This window comes from Vigna umbellata, chromosome 8 (genome assembly GCF_029865625.1).
Source record: "Vigna umbellata cultivar VRB3 chromosome 8, Vumbellata_1.0, whole genome shotgun sequence".
Lineage (NCBI taxonomy): Eukaryota > Viridiplantae > Streptophyta > Magnoliopsida > Fabales > Fabaceae > Vigna > Vigna umbellata.
The window spans coordinates 17,266,771-17,291,163 of NC_142172.1; the positions used below are offsets into that span (position 1 = coordinate 17,266,771).

The 24,393-nt window shown below is 32.3% G+C and overlaps 5 protein-coding genes and 1 non-coding gene across 6 annotated transcripts; 3 read left to right on the forward strand and 3 right to left on the reverse strand.

The window, feature by feature from the left end:
- Window positions 1-205: 205 nt before the first annotated feature.
- TRNAC-GCA (transfer RNA cysteine (anticodon GCA)) lies at window positions 206-277 on the reverse strand. The gene has a single exon. It is a non-coding gene; the product is annotated as a tRNA-Cys (tRNA).
- Window positions 278-4,557: 4,280 nt separating this feature from the next.
- On the reverse strand, window positions 4,558-6,928 carry LOC148194148 (auxin-induced protein 15A-like). The gene has a single exon (XM_088096444.1). The coding sequence runs from the start codon at window positions 6,926-6,928 to the stop codon at window positions 6,473-6,475; it is 456 nt and encodes a 151-aa protein (XP_087952570.1). The 3' UTR covers window positions 4,558-6,472.
- LOC148194149 (auxin-induced protein X10A-like) lies at window positions 6,719-7,980 on the forward strand. The gene has a single exon (XM_088096445.1). It carries the CDS (start codon window positions 7,543-7,545, stop codon window positions 7,819-7,821), a length of 279 nt encoding a protein of 92 aa, XP_087952571.1. The 5' UTR covers window positions 6,719-7,542; the 3' UTR covers window positions 7,822-7,980.
- Window positions 7,981-10,040: 2,060 nt separating this feature from the next.
- Window positions 10,041-10,764, reverse strand: LOC148194150 (auxin-induced protein 15A-like). Its single transcript, XM_088096594.1, has one exon. It carries the CDS (start codon window positions 10,440-10,442, stop codon window positions 10,161-10,163), a length of 282 nt encoding a protein of 93 aa, XP_087952720.1. The 5' UTR covers window positions 10,443-10,764; the 3' UTR covers window positions 10,041-10,160.
- Window positions 10,765-11,062: 298 nt separating this feature from the next.
- LOC124832998 (auxin-induced protein 6B-like) lies at window positions 11,063-11,617 on the forward strand. Its single transcript, XM_047307357.2, has one exon. It carries the CDS (start codon window positions 11,205-11,207, stop codon window positions 11,481-11,483), a length of 279 nt encoding a protein of 92 aa, XP_047163313.1. The 5' UTR covers window positions 11,063-11,204; the 3' UTR covers window positions 11,484-11,617.
- Window positions 11,618-18,486: 6,869 nt separating this feature from the next.
- Window positions 18,487-19,331, forward strand: LOC124832958 (uncharacterized). The gene is made up of 2 exons (XM_047307314.2): window positions 18,487-18,719; window positions 18,844-19,331. Exons 1-2 carry the CDS (start codon window positions 18,587-18,589, stop codon window positions 19,095-19,097), a joined length of 387 nt encoding a protein of 128 aa, XP_047163270.1. The 5' UTR covers window positions 18,487-18,586; the 3' UTR covers window positions 19,098-19,331.
- Window positions 19,332-24,393: the final 5,062 nt, after the last annotated feature.

Sequence of the window (24,393 nt, forward strand, 5' to 3'; positions counted from 1 at the left end):
TCCTCTAAATGTTTTTAACACGCTATTTATTTTGAAATATATTTTTATTTTCCAAAAGACCTACTTTAAGATCAATGAAAGATTCTCAAAAGAATTATAAAGGATAAGAGTTAAGAAAATAAATACATATAATTAAAGATTAATTGTATGTAGACACTTGGGAAAATGTCATAAAAGAGGAAGGGTTGTTAAAAATGAAAGGAAGAGGGCCCAACCGGGTTCGAACCGGTGACCTCTTGATCTGCAGTCAAATGCTCTACCACTGAGCTATGGACCCTGTTTGATGACTAGATGTTTATAATTCTATTAAACTAGTTATCTGTGGTTTGTCACACTTTCCACCCTCGACAGATGCGCATTAGAATTTTTTAAGGCTATGCTTTTTATCAAATTTAGTTTTGATATATCAATTTCAGAATCAATGAATTAGTTCTTTATAATTGTGTGAACTATATTTGGTGATAAAATTTATTGTGATAATATTGGAAAAAAATAACTTAAAATGTTTTTATTTAAAGACTTACTCTTCTGTTTGGAACGAAAACTAAAAAGCAGTTTTGTCTAAAAATAAGAAATAAAATCAAAAATTTCTCTAAATTTAATTATCCGTATTTTTTTTCTAAACAGTACATAACCTTGGTTTTTCATACAGTTCCCTAAATGCATTAGTTTATTTTTCATCGTGTAGTTTACGGAGTGAATTTATCTATGTCATCAACTTTAATTGTGAAAAAAGAGAGTACGTTTTGTATGTGGTTATTTGCATATAATATTGATTTATAATAAATGAAGAAATAAAATGAAAATAAAAATAATTAAAAATTTCCTAGATAATATAAAGGTTCTTTGGTTCAAAGTGATTCTACTTTTTAGAAAAGTTCAATAAAACTCCATATTTCGTTAAAAAATGTTCAATCTCATCCTTTTCCCTCACACCGTTAAAAACATAAACCTAAGTGAGTTATGCAATTTGATGAATACGTAGTTGAAAGAATTAAATGCAGGGAGAAACATAAATGGATGTTTGAAGAATTAAATGCAGAGAGAGAGAAATGTAAATGACTTTTAATGGTTGAAGAGAGAGATATTGATGTATTAGAGAGAGAATATTTCTCTGGACACTACCTATCAATGCACTAGTTTTATACACTCACCTCCAGATTCCACCCTATTTTAACAACAAAACCGTGACTTAGATAACCTCTGCATCTCTCTCATCAATCTTTATATCTTCAAAGAAAACTCCTTTAGTTTCCCTAGACCTATTTTATAGACCCAAAATTTAAAATTTGCACAACAAAAACCTTAGCCTATAACCCTTCACCATTCTTATAATCCACCCATGCAACCCTAGAATATCATTTATGTACTTTACCTATCAACAAAGCACATAACAGCACATGCACAACAACAATTTCATGCACTTGATATTAACCATATTATGATTTTCCTCTCTAGGTAGGTACCATGAAAACCATTAAATGTCAATATCAAGAACCTATTCTAACTCTCTGGATTCCAACATCTACACTAGGGATGGTAAAAAATCCGCGCCCACGGATATCCGCGGATAAAACCCGCGACGGATAGTTACTATCCGCGAATATTTATTACCCACGGGTAACGGCTGGCGAATATTTTAATACCCGCTTTTAAACGGGTCGGATGTGGGTATTATACTATCCAACCCGCGGATACTCGTTACCCGAAAAAATAATTATAAAAATTTAATTAATATTTTTTAAAATTAATTTTTTTATTACTCTTAAAAAAGGAAAATTTTAATAACAATGACTTAGGATTCCTTTCAACTACCTTTTTTTTTAAAGAAAAAAAAGGGTTACATTACTTTTGACCTAACCCTAATAGAGATATCAAACATATACATAGAATCCCATTAGAAAATTCTCTCTTAACGGAGGACTCTTTACTTCTTCCTTCTGGTTCAGCTCGCATAGAGACTAGGCTCCATTCCCTCTTCTTCTCTCTCTTGGTTTTGTTTGAGGTTTTGTTTCGATTTGAGATTTGAAATTAGGGTTTTATTTGTTCTCTGATTTTGGGGGTTTCTTTGGTATGTTTTGATTCACGTTTTGGGAGTTCGTTTCTTGATTTCTTCCCTGTTTATTGGTGACACGTTTTTGGGGTTATGATTTGAATGAGTGTTTTTTAGTGTTTTTTGGATTTTAGTTCATTGATGCAGATTGGATTTTTGAAGACCTTGGTGGTTATCGCGGTTTTGAGATTTCTATGATTACGTTTGTTTTTGGAATTTGGGTTTAGGGTTCCTGTTTGCGTTCTCTTGAAAATTCTTTATCTCTCTATTTCATACATTGATAGGTGTGGGTTAATCCTGTGACTAAATTGAGACTTCAGTTATTAGGTGTTTCTTCCTCATATCTTATTTTTTTCAAAAGTTGTTCAGTATTTGTTTTCTTTAACTTGTTTAAAAATTACATTGTTTTTTTTAATATGTAGCAAATATATTAAATTATTCTCTTTAACTTGTAATTTAATTTAAATCTTATTTAAAATTCACAAAATATATTTTCTAAATATTTGTGGGTTGAAAACGGGTATCCGCAGGTTGAAAAAAATCCGTGGATTTTTTTTATGCAGATATCCAGCAGGTAGCGGGTTGAGTTGCAGGTACAATTTTTTGCATGCGGGTCGGATTGCGAGTAGGCACTATCCGTGCCCGACCCGACCCGTTGTCATCCCTAATCTACACTATACATGAAGAAAATATAATATTTCTCTTCATCTTACCTTGGCCCAGATGCATTGAAACTCTTCAATTGCTAAAAGAAAACATGCGCTCATACCATTATGTGATGACAATACATTACTCAACATTTATACCACTTCCATACATTTAATACCCATCAAATATTTCATGCAATTACAAAATAATAATTTATTATACCAATAAACCCATGTTGGTATCTATATTGAGAACACAACCCATTACCAATGTACTCTATTGTCATATTTCACTCATACAACATGTTAACACTTCCTACTCTTATTTACATTCTTAACCCAGCCAACCCACGACTACCCTCTAAAGATTCACGATATGCACTTATCCCTTACTACAAAACCACATGCACTGTAATCCTTCAACCCGTGCATTCATATTCTGAGAATAACATCCCAAACCATTTTTTTCCTTAGCAACTCACAACCTTCCAATTGGGTATACTATCTATCCACACCCGTTTCTCAAGATTAACAAGTTTCAAAGGAAACACATCATGCTAAAAATGTTAACTGCCCTTACCTGGGTTTTCCAGTGAATTCTTTAAAGGCCCCTTGGTTCTTAGAAAATCCTGTGACTGAAACAAGGGCCCCTGCACAACTCCTTGGTACTCACAATCTTCTCTCTATTACTCACTACGCTTATGGTGGAGGACAAAAAGTGGTGGTTTCTCTCTTGCGCACTCTCTCGAGTTGTTCTGGAATGTAGCTTAGGGTTGCTTATTATTTCACACACAAGCCACCACAGGCCGCGCGTTCTTCCTCCCCCGCTGTCGCCGTCGTTGAGGATACCCAGCTAGTGGCTCCCCCGCCCCTCCGGGTCTCGCCGGATTCCCTCCAGTACCCACCGAGATGCGGCGGTGCGGTTCCCCACCAGTATCGGTTCGACAGTGGTGACTATTGGGATTTGCACTTAACTTACGTCATTTTAATTTTTTTAAAAATATTTACACAGTACAACCTCTTCAAACGTGCCACGTATTCGTCAAATTGTACAACTCACTCAGGTTTGACCACAGTGACATTTGCACCGTTATGTTTTTAATGGTGTGAGCGAAAATGATCAGATTGAATATTTTTTAATGAAATATGGGATCTTACTAAATTTTTTTAAAAGATAAGATTATTTTGAATCAAACCTCTGAAATGATGTATTAAACCTAATATAAACTTTTAAATGTATATTATAGTATTGAGAAGTTCCTGAGTTACAGCAGCTATGTCAATCAACAAAAAGAAACATGTGATAAAGCAATCAGTAATCGAGAAAGATAATATGAATCAATCAAAATAAAGCATTCTGATGATAGCAATAATATCTGTATGACAGCTAAAAGAAACGACTTCAACTAAAAACTCATCCTCTTATAAAATGGAAAATTATTCTCGGAATCAATCTATAAATAAACGAAACATTATCCAATCGAATTAAATGGGAGCAACAAAACTTAATTTTATATATCATTACTGCCTTGGCAAGTGCAAAATCTCGTGAATGATTGATACCATTAATTTTTTGTGTATATAATATTTAAAAATCTTTCAAACCCGTTCAATAGAAATTGATGCTTCTCCTCGGTCTAGAAAAAGACTAATATCTTTGCACCCTAATTGTCGTATTATGTGCAGCTCTTGGTTTTCTCATGCTGTAAAATTTATGTGAATAATCGAGTCTTTTTGGTGTTACCAATTGCTGGGAAAACTAAAAATTGAAATTGATAAATAGATAGAAACTTGGCATTTCAATTCATCATCGTTAATCAAAATTTGGTAATAATGGTTACTCAAGAAGTTGCCTATTGTACAAATGTTGCCTATTGTACAAATATTGAGATAATATATTTAGTATCTTCTTAATTAGAGAAAATAGATATATAATTTTTATTTTATTTTACTTTTTTAGTTTTCCTATTTCCCTTTTATTTTATTTTTATATAAGGTGTCGGAATCACACTGCGTCGCTTTCCGTCGACTCGACGGACCTCCTGCTCTCTGTTCTGACCCTCCATAGCAGTCATTGTTGTCATCTTCGTTGTCTCCACAACTACCTCCTTCAAAAACGCAAACCTCGAACCTTAAGCTTTCTCTCGGGTTCGGGTTTTATTTCTCTTTGTTCCGCGAAACCCTAGGTCGTATTTTAGATCTATTTTCGTCTCTCCTTTCCAATCCTCTTAATTTGTCTTCGATTAACGATTAAGGATGGTGTCGGACGCTAGCAAGAAGAAGGCTGCTCAGAAGAAGGTCGCTGCCTCTGCCGTCGCCGTCGCTGCCGTCGCTCGCTGCATGCTTCTGCATCGTCGGACCTCCCTCTCATTTATGTGTTCTGCTTTGGTGCGTGCGTTCTGGTTTATGCCTCCACCAAATGACCAGGACCTTTCCTCCTCTTATCACCAATGGGTTCTCACTTCGTTTCTGTTTCTCAAGCAACAATGCTTCGTTCCGCTGCTAGTCAGTCGCCGTCACCGCAGTTAGTTGTTACAACCTCTGCAGTTTGTCGCTGCCGCCTCAATAAGCTGCCACATTTTCTTTGATCAAGAGTTTCCGCTGTTTGTCGTGAGGGGAGATATTTTTCAGTGATCAAGAGTTTCCGCTGTTTGTCGTGAGGGGAAATATTTTTCAGCCCCTGCCGAGAACTTTCTTCTTGGGCTAGAGTTTAGCCCGTACTTTTGTGATACAGTGTAAGTATCACCATTTGGGAGTAGTCCAGTAGAGAACTTAGGACCTCCAAAGTGTCTTCGATATTTGGTGTTTTTTGGTTTCTACCATCACTAATGTGAAAGGCTCTCTTCACCGTCAATGCTTTGTTATAACAGCTCACTTAGAGTTTTTTTTTTGAGACCGACCGCTGAATTGACTCTTTCGAAGTTATGGGATTCAGATTTGTCTCTCGTACGGATCAATTCTCACCAATTCTTCCACCTTCACGTTCTGTCATTGACGTGCATATGCCGTTCAGTCGTGAGGGGAAAAAAAGTTTCAGCCGCCGCAGGGTAGTTAGTCCCTGAAGGTTTGTTGCTGTTTCAGCCGTTGTAGGGTGGTTAAGTCCTGTAGGTTTGTTGCTGTTAGCCACTGCAGACAGTTCAGTTCCTGTAGGTTTGTTGCTGTTCAGGGAAGTTAAGTCCCTAAAGGTTCGTTGTTGTTAGGGCAGTTAAGTCCCTTAAGGTTTGTTGTTGTTTAGGGTGGTTAAAGTCCCTATAGGTTTGTGGCTGTTAGCCTTTTAGTGCCGCTGCGGGTAGTGTAATCCCTGCAGGTCTGTTGCTATTTAGGGCAGTTAAGTCCATGAAGGTTTGTTGCTGTTTAGGTAGTTAAGTCCCTACAGGTTTGTGACTGTTAGCCTTTGAAGGCCTCCCATATGTTACTCATGGAAATCATGTTCTTGAAGTTTTGTTGTTATTCGCTACTATTGATGGCAATGCAGTCCCTGCAGTTTGTTGATGTCGTCACTGAAGGCCCTTCATCTGTTCTTGTAGTTTGTTATTGTTTGCTGCTGTAAGTCATCATCCATTTTTTATGGAAATCTCCCTCGTCCATTGCTGTCCAAGTTGAAGTTTCATGGTGCTAGTTTTCCTATTTCCTTTTTAGAAAAATTAGATTATTATAAATAGAAAGTATCATAATATATATTTTATAATTGAAAATAATAAATCAGTCATATTTTCCACAAGGTCTAATAATATAAGTTATGTCAGTTTGCTAAAGTGAGATCTATTGTCCATTAATTGAAGCAAGAAATTGTGTGCTTGAAGACATCTTCACTGCAAGGAATTGTAAGGCCTCCCATGGGATGATAGTATCCAAACTCTTTCTCAGTTTGACTCAGTAAGTCTTGGAATGAAGGTTGGTTCAAGTAAGAGATGGGAATCACAAACCGATTTTGTTTCTCTCCAACATAAACGGCAAAATAGCCCTTCGGTATGTCTTCAGATTTTGAAGATACTTGTCTTGCTGTGAATGATGATGCCCGTCGAATGGCAGGTAAACGGAAACCCATTTTTTGAGCTTGTTTGAGGAAGAAGAACAATCTCAAATTTAAGAGAATGAATCTGAATTTTGATGCTTGAGGATTCGGAAGGCTTGTGTTGTTTTTGAAGGTATAGGATAGTGTATATATAGATGCTAAAAGAAGGAAAGCATAGAGATGAGATATCACATGGTGTTGTCTGTGGTACATCTACCAAGCACAAAGTAGGGTGCAGGTGTGTAACCCCACCTTGTTGAAATGCAGGAAACCTTAAGCCTCCACATGTTCCCAATGAGATGTGGCTAAGTGAAGGCCTAACTTTGCTCATGGATTACTTGGTATTCCACGTTTTGTCAAATATGCTTTGGACATGTTTTCTTCACGTTACCTAATGTTGAATTACAGCTGGATAGATCAAATTATAAGGCACAGGACAGTGAGATATCATAGACCATTATATTCATGAGAATTGAAATCGTGCGTCTACTCTATTTCAAGTGGATTTGGCTTGGGATGGTGTACTATATCAACTATAACATCTCCCATTAATCCTTGAGAAACACTTCCAAGGCAACACCATGTGCCCTTTCTGTCCTATCATTCTCATGACTCTTATCTCATAGCCCTCCACCCTCAATCATTCAAGTACCAGATGATATCCTGCAAAACTTTTTATCTCTCTCTCTATATATATATATTCGTGGTTGCAAGCATTTAGGACAGCAAAAATCATTCACATCCTAAGGCATTTTAACTTCAAAAGCTAGCATCCTATCTACAACTCTCTATTCCCAACTTTCTCTTCCCAAATATATATATAAAAGATGGGTTTTCGTTTACCTGGTATCCGAAAGGCTTCCCTTCCAGCAATCCAAGCATCTTCAAAAGCTGTGGATGTGCCAAAGGGTTACCTTGCAGTCTATGTTGGAGATCAAATGAAGCGGTTTATGATTCCTGTTTCATACTTGAACCAACCTTTGTTTCAAGATTTGTTGAGTCAAACTGAGGAAGATTTTGGATATGATCATCCAATGGGTGGTCTCACGATTCCTTGCAGAGAAGATGTGTTCTTGGATATCACTTCTCGCTTAATGAGGTGCTAATCCGTGAAGATCAGACTGATTTAAATGTATATAGAAAAGTTTTGTAGCATAGTTTCTTAGCTTCAAAATAGTCTCTCTCCAATTTTATTATATAAATTTGGACAGTACAGCAATTGTTACAATAAATTTCCTGCATGAAGAGTTTTCTCACATTTCCTTCATCTGTCATTTTGAGTGCCGAATAAGAAATTAGCTAGTTGTCTCCAAGTAATTCTAAATGTGTCGGATTTAAATTCAGCTATTATGTCTACGTTTTCTAGCTAAGTTCATTGACAAAATAACTACAATATAACAGAGGAAAATAAAGAGAAAAATCCATTGAAAGTATAAGTCTTTGTGAAACTGTACTGCTTTGATTTAATCTAACTTTAAGATTTTTGTGACCATCCCTCGTCACAAAAAAATCTATAATATGGCTTGACAAAAGATCAAAACCATCCATATAAGTCTATGCTCAAATGAGGAAGACCCATTTCATATATGTGAATCAAGCAGCAAAACCATCTTCGCATGATTATGTAGTTGGTTTTACAGTCACAACTGGTTGTGGAAGTGAGGAATTCTGAATTAATTGAATAGTCTTCAAACCTTGAACGATTTTAAGATACTACCATCTTTTTAGGGATGAAAATAGAAATTAAGTATCTTTCTCTTGGAATGGGGGATTATTGCCCGAGTTTTTTATGAAATTTCTATGACAATGAATTGGAACAACACAACTTAACTCGAAGTCCATTATAACTGTCTTAGTTGGGGAACTATCCGCCAGATGTATAAAAAACATAAAAAACTCTGAAACTCCTTCTAAAGAAATTGATTCTTCTGGTTTGCCCCTTTTCAAAATACTAATATCTCTTCTCCTTCCCTGCCTTGTGCTGATTGCCGAGCACTTGGGTTTCTTATTTATGCTGTGAAATTTATGATAATAGTCGAGTCTTTTTAGTGCTGTATACCATTGTAATTGCTGGGAGAAGTAAACATTGAAAGGGAAAAATAGATAGAAAAATTTGAATTCATCATCATTACCCAAAATTTGGTAAAAATAGTTGCAATTCGAGAAGATGCCTGCTGTACAAAATGTCTCTAATTAATCTATTTGAGTCTCCTAAAGTGAGATCTATTATCCCTTGAAGCAAGAAATTGTATGTTGGAAAACATCTTCACTGCATGGAATTGTGAGGCCTCCCATGGGATGATCATATCCAAACTCTTCCTCTGCATGACTCAGTAAGTCTTGGAATGAAGGTTGGTTCAAGTAAGAGACGGGAATCAAGCAGAGAGGAAAATAAAGAGAAAAACTCATTGAAAGTATAAGTCTTTGTGAAACTGTACTGCTTTGATTTAATCTCACTTTAAGATTTTTGTGAACCATCCCTCGTCACTGAAAATCTATAATATGGCTTGACAAAAGATCAAAAACCATCAATACAAGTCTATGCTCATATGAGGAGAACCCATTTCATATATGTGAATCAAGCAGCAACTGGTTGTGGAAGTGACGAACTCTCAATTAATTGAATAGTCTTCAAACCATCTTTTTAGGGATGAAATAGAAATTAAGTATCTTTCTCTTTGAATGGGGGATTATTGCTGGAGTTTGTAATCGCTGATCTCAAGATGATGCAAGGACGAGAAATTGCCCTACTTTTTTATTGGGTAACATTGAGAAAAGAAAACGGAATAAAAAGTGATCTTTCCCCATGAGGATTTTTAAGTGGGTGGAATCGCATGGTGATGGATGGGATGAAGTAATTTCTCTCTTTTTTTTTCTATTTTCCTGTAATGTTTGTTTATCAATCCAAACAATCAAAAGAAGCAATCTTATTCTCTTACAAAATGAAAATTATGTTCATAGAATAATTATATATAGATAATCCTTACATCAAATTCATATGAAATTTCTATGACAATGGATGTTATCCATTCGAATGAATTGGAACAACACAACTTAACTTTAAGTCCATTATAACTGTCTTGGTTGGGGAAAAATCCACCAGATCTACACAAAACCTAAAAACCTCTGAAACTCCTTCTAAAGAAATTGATTCATTTGCCCCCTTTCAAAATACTAACATCTCTTCCCCTTCCCTGCCTTGCCCTGATTGCCGAGCACTTGGGTTTCTTATTTATGCTGCGAAATTAATGAGAATATTCGAGTCTTTTTAGTGCTGTATAGCATTGTAAGTGCTGGGATAAGTAAACATTGAAAGCGTAAAACAGATAGAAAAATTTGAATCCATCATCATTACCCAAAATTTGCAAAAATAGTTACAATTCGAGAACATGCCTAGTGTACAAAATGTCTCCAATTAATCTATGTGAGTCTTCTAAAGTGAGATCTATTGTCCCTTGAAGCAAGAAATTGTATGTTGGAAGACATCTTCACTGCATGGAATTGTGAGGCCTCCCATGGGATGATCATATCCAAACTCTTCCTCTGCATGACTCAGTAAGTCTTGGAATGAAGGTTGGTTCAAGTAAGAGATGGGAATCACAAACCGATTTTGTTTCTCTCCAACATAAACTGCAAAATAGCCCTTCGGTATGTCTTCAGATTTTGAAGATGCTTGTCTTGCTGTGAATGATGATGCCCGTCGGATGGCAGGTAAACGGAAACCCATTTTTTGAGCTCGTTTAAGGAAGAAGAAGAATCTCAAATTTAAGAGAATGAATCTGAATTTTGATGCTTGAGTATTTAGAAGGCTTGTGTATTTTTTTAAGGGAAGGAGAGTGTATATATAGATGCTAAAAGAAGGAAAGCGTAGAGATGAGATATCGCGTGGTGTTGTCTGCACTACTTCTATCAAGCATTAAGTGGGGTGCAGGTGTGTAACTCCACCTTGTTGAACAGCAGGAAACATTAAGCCTTCACATGTTCCCATCGAGACGTGGCTATGTGAAGGCCTAATTCTTTTCATGGATTAATTGTTATTCCACGTTTTTACAAACATGCTCTGAACATGTTTTTTTTCACGTTACCTAATGTTGATCTACAGCTGGAAAGATCAAATTATGAGCCAAAAGACAGTGAGATATCAGAGACCATTATATTCATGAGATTTGAAATCTTACGTCTTCTCTATTTCAAGTGGATAGACTTGAGATAGTGTACTATCGACTATAACATCAACCATTAATCTCTAAGAAACACTTCAAAGGCAACACCATATGCCCTTTCCATCCTGTCAGTCCCATAACTCTTAACTCAGCCTCCACCCTCAATCATTCATGTAACCGATGATATCCTACAAAATTTTTCTTCTATATATATTTTCATGGCTCCAAAATCGTTCACATCCTAAAGCATTTTAGCTCCAAAACTAGCTTCTTATTTACAACTATCTTTTCTCAACTTTCTCTTCCCAAGTATCATCATATAAAACATGGGTTTTCGTTTACCTGGTATCAGAAAGGCGTCTCTTCGAGCAATCCAAGCATCTTCAAAAGTTGTGGATGTGCCAAAGGGTTACATTGCAGTCTATGTTGGAGATCAAAGGAAGCGGTTTATGATCCCTGTGTCATACTTGAACCAACCTTCATTTCAAGATCTGTTGAGTCAAGCTGAGGATGAATTTGGTTATGACCATCCAACCGGTGGTCTCACAATTCCTTGTGGAGAAGATGTGTTCTCAGATATCACTTCTCGCTTCGATAGCTGCTAACTGCTTGAAGATGGAACTGACTTAGATGTAGACATATACTTGACACATTTTTGTATCATAGATTCTTACCTTGAGAATATTTCCCTCTCCATGTTTGTTGTCTGAATTTGTAAATGAAATTTAGTCTGAATGAGAAAGTTTGGGAACTCTAACCTTTTTCACGTTTAATTTTATTCTCTCATAGTATATATATATTGACACATAATTGAAACTGTATTAAAATCCATGCATTTAACTCTAATTTCCTCATTTTTATTTTGTACAAGACACTGCAATTTTGACCTCAGATATTCATGTAATTTCCCTTGTTACTGTACATCTAATTAACTTGACTGGCCTCTATCTTTTTCAGTATTACTAGAAGTTTAGGGTTTAGGAGCTGTTGAGATATTTTAAAATAATACAATACAAATATATATACACTTCTATAAGGTTTCAATCAAATCCTTCAGACTTTAGTCTGTTACTTCTTTGGATATGCAATGGGTTTCCATTTTCCTGGTCTTCAAAGGTGAACTAATATTCAAAACATTAGAGTTTATATTGGACAAAACCAAAAGAGTGGTTTGTGATTTATTAACTGTGAAAAATTTAGTAATAGTGTTTATTGTTATTTTCTCCATATAATGCCCAGGAAATTAAAGTTGTTACGTGAATGATTGTCTATATTCTTCGGCAGACTAAAACAACTCACATATTGTTTTGCTTATGTTGTGTAATTCACGAGAACAATGAAGTGTTTTTCTTCCTGTAAGCAACCTTCTAATGTTGTACTGTCTAAGACAAATGAACTGTGAATGATTAAAAAGAATACTAAGTAATTTATTGCCATTACTAACATATTCATAAGGATGAGAAAATTTATGAAGAACGAGAAGTGAAATATTGGTCGGGTAGGTGGACATATTCTTGGGATGAAGAAGATCCTATATTCATCTCCAATTTTTCCTGTTTATAACATCTTTATTCTTGTATCATCTAAAACTTATTTTAGAATCCTCTTAACACTGATGATTTTATTTATATGAATAATTAAGGCATTAACAATTTATTCCAAAATCTATAATTAATTGAAAGTTTAACCAATAGTTATTATATAAGAGTCAAGACGTGAAAAAAATTTAAATACTTTTTCTACTTTCTAAAACACTTTTTATGAACAAAACCGTGACGGAGAGGAGAATACATTGAATACTAAACACCATGAATTTTCTATAATACCCACACATTAAGTTTATTGTCTTGGCAACTTAACCAATGAACTGCAGTAGCTTCATAAAAAGTTTTAGTGTAGAATTCACCTTGTGAATCTAAGTTCTCAAAATGAATGCTGAATTTGAAAGAACATTAAAAATGAAAAATAATTAAAAGAGAAAAATGGGTGAAATAAAAAGTGAAAATAAACTAAAAGTGCAAAATAGTTTGAATGCATATATAAGGAAATTAATGGAAATGGAAGAAGAAAAAAAAAAAGAAAACGGAAGTACCCTTATTTCTATAATTATTACTGAATACATTTTTTGTATAGATGTTAAGATATCGTTAAGCCATTTACATTATCCTTTATTGTTAATTCATTATCTTACATTTTTAATTTCATATAAAAACAAATATATTAAATAGGGCAATTTGGATTGTCTCATTCCATAAGAAAATATGCACATTCAAGAAAAAAAAAATATCCCTTTGTTAGCAATTTCCTTAAGTAAATTTAAAACAGATATGTTACCAATGAAAGATTTTGTGATTTTTTTTTATTGTTTTTTAATGTTTGTAAGATTATACAGGGGTCATGTATTTCCTTAACAAGCCACCGAAGATAATGGGAAAATTGAGGTAATAATTCCAATACCTTGAAATAATTGAGTGAAGAAAAATGACAGAGTCAGTCATCATATATATATATATACATATATATATATATATATACATATATATATATATATATATATATATATATATATATATATATATATCTATATGTATATATATATGCATATCTATATATATGCATACAGATATGTATATGTACAGATATGTATAGACACATATGTATGTATATATATGGATTCCAGTGATTAAGTTTCTAACTCTGGCTAGATTTAAGTTTCTTAGGTGATGAACTTTGTGATCAATATTGTCACCAAAATTTAGTTTGAATTTCAAAGAATCTGTATGTTTGCGATCAAATTAAATTGGTCCTTAAAAAATTCAGATCTAACTATCGAATTAGATAGTACATATAACCTTATCTAACCATATTTGATAGCTGAATTGGTCAGAGTATATATATTTAAGCAACAAAAAAATTGGTGACTACATTTTTTTGTATTATCATAAATGATTGAGAAGAATTGGGAATTAGGTTTTAAATCATGTGAACAGAGTCAACTTTTTTTTGATAAATGTTAATAAACTGATGACTTTAATTAAATATAGCCAGCATGAGTAGGTATCAATTTAATTAGACACATATTTGTAAGAGTAGCAGAGTAATAATAATAATAAAAAAATAAAAAAAAAGTCTTAAGTCACAAGTTCATTAGTGCAAAAAGAACGTATAATGTCATTCGTTCAACGTCCAACCACTGAATAACAATTATTAGACGTCATTTAGAATTGTAATTCGACGTCAATTTGTTATATTGTGTAAATTTTGTGAAAATGCTTAGCACGAAGGTGAAAATGTATTTTCATATGACGTCGAATTCCCTAAAATTAGACGTCAAAAGTATATAAAACATCGAATGTCCCAGTGTTAGACATTAAAAGGTTAGTAAATTCAATAAAAATTTGAGCGGGAGATTGAAAATTCATTCACTTTATCTTAGCGCGCGATACCCTCTTCTCTCCTCAAACTTTTCTGGAACGAAGTTTGATGACCATCATATGTAATCTTTTTTTCCTTTATTACAAATGCATGTTAATTAACTACTTTAGGTATAATTTTCGTTTGTTTTGACCTATTATTTTCGTGTTTTTGTCCTTCATGGGTGCATTCTGCTTTCTCTCTCATTTGTGACAACACTTTATTTTGACGAACCCACATTTTGAATGTTATTTTTCGTTATCGTTTTGAAGAACTTATTTGTTGAACATGTTTGCTCTTGTTTTTTTGTTGAACTTGTTTGTTATTGTTGTTTGGTTGAACCTGTTTGTTGTTGTTTGATTGACCTTGTTTGTTATTTGTTATTGTTGTTTGTTGTTGATACTATACTAGATGTTTATAGTTCGTTCATGCGGTATAAAATACCAAAAACTGAAATTTAGGTCCCGTTGAGTTATAAGAAGGGATCACAATTAATTAAAAAAACAAAAACTAATTTATTAACGTTTGAATATTGACAAAATTCAACGTTAATTTGTTTGACTTCGAATTGTTCTACGTTTGACGTCAATTTAACGTCTCCTGATATGATGTCGACCTCGAATTTAACGTGAAAGGCCGAAAATCAGGACATTATATGTGTTTTTGTACTAGTGGTTTAATCCTACAAATTTTCGTAAATAAATATTTTATCTCAATTATATTACATCCTTATTTCAATTCTTGATTTTCTCTTTAAATTCTTATATTATAATCTATTTCAGTTTCTGTAATATTTTTCCTTTTTATTTCATATTAAATTGGGATAATTGCAAAAAAGAAACCAAAACATGGTGTTGTATAGATTCAATATTTATTACCTTACAATAACTATACACTTGCCATTTTCATGATAAAAGAAAAGAAATTAACTTGTGCAAAATGTAGTCACTACCTTCCTCTAAATTGTACAAACATATGTTTTATGTATATGTACAGTATATCTTTTTGGTCAACTATTGAATGGTTAGGTTTTTGTTAAATGAATCAAACTAGACTGTCGAAATATTATAAATACTAAATGATCAAGCTAAAGTGAATTAACTTTAAAACCATTATTTTTAAAGGCTAAATTATGATTAGCCACATTTGTGTCATAATTAGACCAATTTTATCAAAATTCTATCACAAAATTTATAAATAATGAGTCAAGGTAAGAGGTAGGTTACATATTAATAATGCATTTATTGTCTTTATAATTTGAATTGAACCTTTAATAGGTATTTGACGAAAAATGTACATATTTATGTTATTTTTCCCTGGAAAAGAAATTAAATATATACCTTGATAATTAATCTAAATTGTTAAAACTAAGTAAAAGACATAGATTAAGACTAACATGGTGTTAGATACCACATGAAAGAGTACAATAGAAGGGGTCCTAAAAATCAATAGGAGTTGTTTAATCATTATCATTCATCATTTAGAGATGTGATAGAGATGACATTTGGTATGTTGAAAAAATGATTATGCCTTGATCAGAAAATTCCAGTGATCAGAAAATTTAGCCTATCCTAGACATCTCAGACGTACTCTTTACAACAATTCTTTGCAGAAAGTGAAGTCTTGATGTCTTGAAAGGTCTCCTGATCGTCTCCTCTGTTTTCCAGTAATTTTCTAGCTTTGTTCGTGTGTCAGAAGATCGTTTCTACCTTTCTGTCATGTCTTTTTAAGCCACTTAACTTAATTAATTCGCTCAGCGCACATGTGTGTGTGCGTTGTGTGAATTTCCTTTAACTGTTGCACTTCAACTGATGTTATTCGCTCAGCGCACAGGTACTGGTGCGCTATGCGAATTTACTTATTCTGACTGTGCGAATTTTGGCTTGCGCTATGCGAGAATTGGCTGACAGACTCCAAATTATACACCCTTTCCTGTACAATAATTTACATAACAATCTACTTCCTATTACAACTTTTCACTGAGTAATAACATGAATAATTATAAGATTGAGATAATTTATAAGTGTAAAAACAACTCTTTTTCACACTTATCAAGCTGGTAATTTGAGAGTTGGTCCTTGAAATTTGTCTTTGTAGCAATAAATTATATGTAGTATTATGTGGTCCTCATTCGTACCTTGATTACATATGCATAAGTTCTAAATATCATTAACAAAAGTAATAACAATAATAAAAAATGTAAAAAATAATAATGTTATCATTATGATGTTTTATGATCATTTAATATGATTTTATAATATGTAGGAATGGCAAAAAGGGCCAAGCTGGGTAGGCAGTCCATCAGCTCAGCCAAACAAGGTGGATTGAGATAACATTTTCAACCTAAGAGCCCAAACCAACCTAGCCCGCCAAGCTTGTAAGCTTGGCAAGCCAACCCTACGAGTCAGTCAAGTCAACCTACTAATGCGATTGAGATCTGATACAACTCAAGATTGATACAAATCAAATAAGATGTGAAACAGCTTGGACGAGTCAGAATCAGCTTGGTAGCCAACAATTTAGAGGGTTCGGTTGTAAAAGTCAACTGATTCTTAAGTGACAAACCAACCAACTTGACACATTTTTGACAGGTCAAAATTAGACCAAAGTTAAACGGGTCACGTTAGTCCGTTTTGTCACCCCTAATAATATGTGGCATTTTCATTTTATATACAACAACATCATGTTAATAACTTTATTAATAAAACTTTATTATTATTTATATTATTAATATAGAAATTATTATTTAAAAGTGTAATTAAATATTTTTCTTATAATTCCCTTCTAATTATAATTTTATCTTCCCAATTTTAACTTTTTTCAATTATAAATAACAATTTTATATTATTTTTCTTTTTTACATTCAAATTTATATCACATTTATTCTTAATTAAGAGTAAAATGGTAATCACTTAATTTTATCTATTAATTTTTTTAATATAGCATACTCATTACACCATACACACAATTAAACTTTCATCTCAAATCACATTATTTATCTCTTAATTCAAATAATAAAACAACCCACTTTCCAATCAAATACACCCTAAGTAGTTTTACTTATTAAAGTAAATGTCCTACACTCATCTTCTTGTCCATATAAATAGTATAGTTATTGCGAAATTTTAAGTATTAAAATTATATTATATTTATTTAATATTTGTTATATATTATTTAGTTGTTTACAAATATTTTTTTGAAGCGTTACATTTTGAATTATTTAAATGATGTTTATTAAACCGTCAATATTACAAAATTGAAGGATTGTTTTATTTTATTACCTACTGCATTGTTATTTTGTTAAGTGGATATTTAATGCAATATATGTCTAGTTTATATATTAATTGTTCAAATTTCAAAACTATAAGAAAACTTTAATGCACCCATGTGCATACATATGCTGGCAAGAGACCCTAATCAATATTTTCATATGTACAGTAAATATATGAAGAAAAGATACTTAATGTAACAGGATAAAATATATATATATTATAATAAAGTAAGATGACAATTTTCATGTGAAATAGAAGAAAACAGGACAAATAATTTAATAATTTACATTAATTAAATTAATCTTAAATGAAATATTAAAAGAAGTGTATTAATGCCTCATTAATAATTTTTTTTTCAAAAAAATATTACATAAAACGTTTAAAGCATATATATCAAAGCAAGTTCACCCATAATGAAATTCTCACATCAACAATTGTGAAAATCAAATTGAAGTTCTAAGGAGATAGGAACTCATTCTCTACCAACTAGATCAAGGTTAGTTGCCAATGATATATTTATCCACACACCACAGGAAAAAAATAGAAAATAATGTTACTTTTTTTAAAAAAAAATATTTTCAAGAATCTATTTAGGTGCATGAAAGACATTTGTGATTCATCAACCCTAAAAAGATCCTTCTAAAATCTATCTTTCAAAGTGTGGACCTCAAAACATTACAGGAGAGTTCCACTTTTTATTTGTTTCTGTCTATTTAAGGTCTTTATCTTAAATTTCCATTGACCCTTTGGATTCTTATGGCTAAAATTGGCAAAAAAACTTGAACTTTTTTCTTTGGGAGCGGCGTTGATTTCGTAACCTATCTTTTCCTCACTCCCTATTTAATGTTCCTTTATGTTCTTCATCTCATCATAAATAAATTTTATTGATCTCTTTCCTTTCATTGAGTACTTGGTTCAAGTTCTTTGTCTTTGGGACAATGATCCTTATATATAAAACCCAACATATGATGAGGACAATGTGAACCAAACCAAAACTTGTCCAACAACAAACACAAAGAAAGATGGAGAGTTCAATGAGACTTGAATACTTGATGACTGTCTTTGCTGTTTCCGGAGGCATGGTCCTTTTGTTTCACCAAGCCAATAAGCATTTGTGCAACAAATTCTTGAAGAAATTTGAGTATGAAATTAGAGGTATATATACCCAAATGACCTTTTTTTTTCTTTCTTTCTTTTTGGTGTCATCATTTAATAATTCAATCCCTTTTGCTTTGTTGAATTGTTGGGGAGATTTTGAACTTTTATTTGTTGTTGCAAGGTTCAACAAAACATGAAGCAAAGAAGAAGGTGAGGTTTGCAAAAGACAAGGTGGAACTGATTCCTAATGAGAATAATTTTGAGAGTGATAGCATAAACTATGCAAAGGAACAAGATGTCATTGCTAAGGTTATGGATTTGGATGATGCTGAGAATTGGAAGCATGATGAGAAAATTAAGGATGTCATGCCTCCAAACAGGGTAGTTCTATATAGGGGATTGATGAATAATAGGAAGGAGAGGTTTGATGTTTGATAATTTCGAACACCCTCCCAAAAAAAATTCTACATTTGGGCATCTAGTTCTATTAAATAGTTTAAGGAATAAAAGATTGATTGAGGGTTCTTGAATGGATGTAGCAAATTACCTTCTTCTTTTTTCTCTTTTTTGCTGAAATTGGGTTAGGGTTTTGGTTGGATGGGTTTCTAAAAGGAAGTTGCAATTAAGCATGTAATTTTGTGTAATGTGAATAAACTAGCTAATTTGGTTTGGAATATTAATTGATTCCCAGAAATGAAGATCTTTTATATGAAGATATCAACATTTTTTCCACGTTAAACCTTTCGAATTTACGTAAAAGGGATATACATTATGTCAGAAAGTGTGATTTGCTTGAATCTACGTTGGACCAGTGGAAATTGTTAGAAAGAGCCGTCTTTGGGACAATGAGGTTAAAAGGTTTCATTACAACTTTATCAATCGTCTGTAACATTCTTAAAAATATTGAAAGAAAAGAAAAATATTAAAATGAGGACAAAACCAGAACTCGTAAATTGTAAATCTCAATTACATTCTTCAAAGGTTAAATGTGTTAATGTTGACGGACGCACTGTTATAGTTGACGGACGCCCGATGTAGGAGAACGCAATGTATGAGCGATGTAAATGGTGCAGAGAATGTGAGAGAGAGAGCGAGCGAGCGGAGAGCATATATGAGAATGAAAGGTAAATTGTATTATTCAAAAACTAACTAAAAGAAGAAATAGTAAAAGAGTATATAAGCGGTCCAATGAGCGCACAATAACTAACGCTTGTCAGTTGGGACGGTTGCTTTTAGTTTACAATAACACGTTCCCCTAAACTAAACTACTGAGAGACTTAACATTTAACATTTCTCTAACTTTTTCGAATCTAGTTTGCCTAAGGGCCTTTGTAAAGATATCAGCAGTTTGTGCTTCAGTCGAGTAGTGCACCAGTTCAATTTTTCCTTGGTTCACTAAATCTCTCAGAAAGTGGAACTTTGTGATGATATGTTTGCTTCTTTCGTGGAACACTGGGTTCTTCGACAGACTGATTGCAGACTTGTTGTCCATCGTCAACTGAACCGGTTGCCTGTAATCAAGCTTTAAGGCCATGAGAAGTTCTTCCAACCAAACGCACTGGCATGCCGTTTCTGTCGCGGCTATGTACTCTGCTTCACACGAAGAGAGTGCTACCACGTTCTGCTTTCTCGAACACCATGAGATGGGTGCTCCCGCATATTTGAAGATGTATCCGAAGGTGCTTCTTCTATCATCCTGATCTCCACTCCAGTGAGAATCACTCCAGACTTCCAGAGTACTCTCCAAGTCGCTCGTTGCTTTTGGAAATAGAATACCATAGTCGATCGTTCCTTTTACGTACCTTAGAACATGTTTCGCTGCTGACATATGAGATTGTCTAGGTTCATTCATGAACCTGCTCAATAATCCAACCCCATAGTTTATATCCAGTCTGCTGTTGCAGAAATATCTCAAAGATCCAATGATCTATTTGTATAGCGAGGCATCCATGCTTTTCTCATCAAGTTGTTTTGTCAACTTCAGGTTAGCAGTAACTGGGATAGTAGTGTTGTTACACTTGGCCATGTTGAAACGCTTCAGGACTTCACTGATGAACTTCTTCTGGTGCAAGAAGACTCCACTTGTAGTTTCAATAAACTCCAGACCCATGAAGTAGTTAAGTTTTTCAAGATCAGTCATATCATATTTTGCTCTCATTCTTCTTTTGAATTCCTCAATATACATTCCAAGTCCTTTTTTCTAATACATCTCCTAATTTTTCACTTGAATTAATATTGAGAATGGGATTGATGTTTCCAGCATCGTTATTGTTGTCAAGCGAGTTAAACGTTACATTTTTTTTTATTGGAATACATAAAAAAAAACTGTTGTAAATTTTAAATATGATTTTATATTCTTTTCAATAAAATATTCTCTTTTTGATTCACTTATAGATAACAACACTAATATGAAATTCGAAAACAATAAAACTAGAAAGATATGAAATGACAGATTTTCTATTCATAGTCAAACTTGTAATATTTTACAAGTTTTGTATATTAGTTGTTCAGTAAGGATATTTTGAAAACACGTGAAATGAAACCATTTTGATAGGTGTTATAATATGATATTTCGGAGATAATGATAAAGAATGATTACTTGATTTAATTTATAACATAATGCGATATTAAGTATGGATAGGTTTTTAAGAAAAGATTTACTAAGAAACAAGATCAATGAGATACGAATGAGATTTGAACTTATTTTATATAAAAGATTGATACCAACTTTTAATCTAAAACTTTAAAATAATAAATTTATGAATATTTAATGAGATTTTTAAATTTATATTTGAATTCTCAAATAAAGAGTAAAAAACAATTTAAATATGATAAATCATTTAACAGTAAGTGATTCTTAATTATTGAAAGGGGTGAAGACATTATAATTTTCCATTAACTATTAGAAGTGGACTTTTAAGTCTAACTCAATTCTACAAAACCGGCTTGTAGGGTGAGGTTTGCACCCAGTTATAAACTATGAATTGGTCTTATCTCTAGTCGATGTGGGACTTTCAACATTAACCTCTATAAATGTATATTTCATATGTGTCTATCACGAAAAAAGGACAATATGGAGAGAAATAATCAAAATTAAGAGGAATGGAAAACAAGGCATGATATATGTTAGGTAACTTCAACATGATTCTAAAGGTGTAGAATAGATAGGTTTCTCTATATGTAAACCAAAGTAAACAAAAGATAATTAGAAAGGTGAATGAATTAGACAAAATTGATGGTTGGAAGTCTAACATTAACAAAAAATAAGGTTAGTTTGAAATATATATATATATATATATATATATATATATATATATATAGATGTGCAAACCTTACCTTACAAGTGAGATTTGTAAAATTGAGTTAAAGTTTACTTCTTAATATGTTGGAAGTCTCGCATTGATTAAAGATAAAGTCAGTTTACAATATATAAATGAGTACAAATCTCATTTTACAAGTCAATTTGGTAAAGTTGACTTAAGCTTAAGTCCACTTCTTAAACATAATATCAAAGTCCTGAGTTAAAACCTATCCTAGCAAAGTTTGTTGGGTCTATTATTTTATCTACTATCGAACTATTGTCAAACCACCCATTAATGTCTAGTCTTACGGTCGATATGTATATGTTTTAGTGTGAGGGGGTGTGTTAGAAGTTTCACATAAACTAAAGATAAAATTAGCTTATAGTGTACAAGTGGGTACAAACATCATCTTACGAGCTGATTGTGTAAGATTTAATTAAGCTTAAAATTCACTTCTTAACATAGATAAAAACAATTTTTTAGATGAAAAGAGAAAGGCAGGAAGAAAATAACTTTTTCTTGAGTTGAAAAGACAAGTTTAAAAAAGGAAGCATTGGAGAAGTCTTGGACTAAGTGAATAATGGTAGGTGATCTAACTCAAAGTACTTTCATTTGATGACTAATTGGAAGAGATCAAAGAATGTGATTAAGAAGTATAAGAATTCATGGAGAGTGGTATGGGAACAAAAATGGTTAAATAAGAGGTTAAAACATTTTATAACAATAAATTGAACGTGAGTTCAAGGATTAATATTAGGTCGGATGATATAGAGTTCCTTCTAATATTTTTACAAAATAATATGATATTGACAAGTATATTCATATGGCAAAAATTAAAAATATTGTGAGAGTTGTAAAATGGTATAATAATGAATAAGGTAGTAATTTAGTCCGATAAAATCAAACAAGACATTAAGTAGCTTGGCTTGCTCTTTTTGTGAAGTTGGTAAATTAGCTTCCAAATAAAGACTACATGGATTTTGGATATTTTTTGTTGTAAGTAGGTGCATGTACAGTTGCAATAAAAGTAAGGTGTACAACTCCTTAATTCCTTAGAAATTTTGAAGGAGAAATTCACCGGAGAGATATAACATAAGATACAAGTCTAACAAACATAAAGCATTGACACCACCTATAACCCAAAATCTTAAGTCAATGAGCTTATGTATTTTATTCTTATATTGTTTAACTTTCTCACTTCTACTCTGTGAGACTTAAACTCACACTTAAATTATGAATAACTAGGTTTAAAAATGATAAGAATATACCTTTCGAATCTTATCTTATATAGTGTCACCCATACTTAAAAACTAAATTACTTTAAAAAATGATATAATTTTATCATGTACATGTTTGACTCTCTAATTGACTAACTTAAAAAAAAATACATCATAACTGAGATTATCTTGAACTTGGATAGGATCAAGTTTGATTACACGAGGATCTAGAATGCATTTTCTAAGTTGGAATACATGAAAAACAAAGTATAAACCTCACCAACCCTAAAGAAAGTATATGTTTATTATGCAAAGTTGGAATGAGTCTTCGATGTTCAATCTTTTATAATTTGATGAATTGAGAATATGTAATAACTTTTTATTATATTAGATTTTGTGTGTTGTGTTGATTGTTGTTAATTTTAGGATAACACATATTATAAATTATTTGATTAAATTTTGAAAAAAAATAAACATAAAAATTTAATAATTAACATTATTCTTTTTATTATACAATAAAATAAAGAGTTATTATTCTCTTACCTTTTAAGAATTTTATTTCCAAAATTTCTTAAACTTCAAATAAATGTACATATTTCTCTATCATTTAATCATCAGATTATCATGTTATTGGCTAATATTGAGTTCCAAACTACTTTAATTTCAATGAAAGGTTTAATTTGTTATTATATGCAATCTAAACACTAAACATGATTATATACACTACGACTTTTACTGATGAATTTTAATAGTGCTATAATTTACCGATAATTACCATAAAATATTTATCAAAAAATTTGTTGTTGTCAACAATTACTGATGGATTTTGGATTTTAGAGACTGTTAGTAAAAAGTTTTGATGAATATTTTACCAATAAATTTATGGTTGTCGGTAATTTATCACTGTATTAGAATTATTAACAGATTTTCATTATTACTAAAGAATTGTATTTGTCGATAATACATTATTTTCTTGTAATAATTTTATGATTGCACACAATACTTATGAAACACTAATCACATAAATATATATTTTTTTACAGATTTCATTACTAAAAGTGTTGTCCCTTATTAATGTGTTTAATTTTAGATTTTATAAAAGTTATTTTATATTATGTCTCTATGATTATAGTTATATTTAAATAATCCATTGAAAGACAACTATAATATATTATAATTCAATTTTAAATTAAAATACGAGACATACTAATA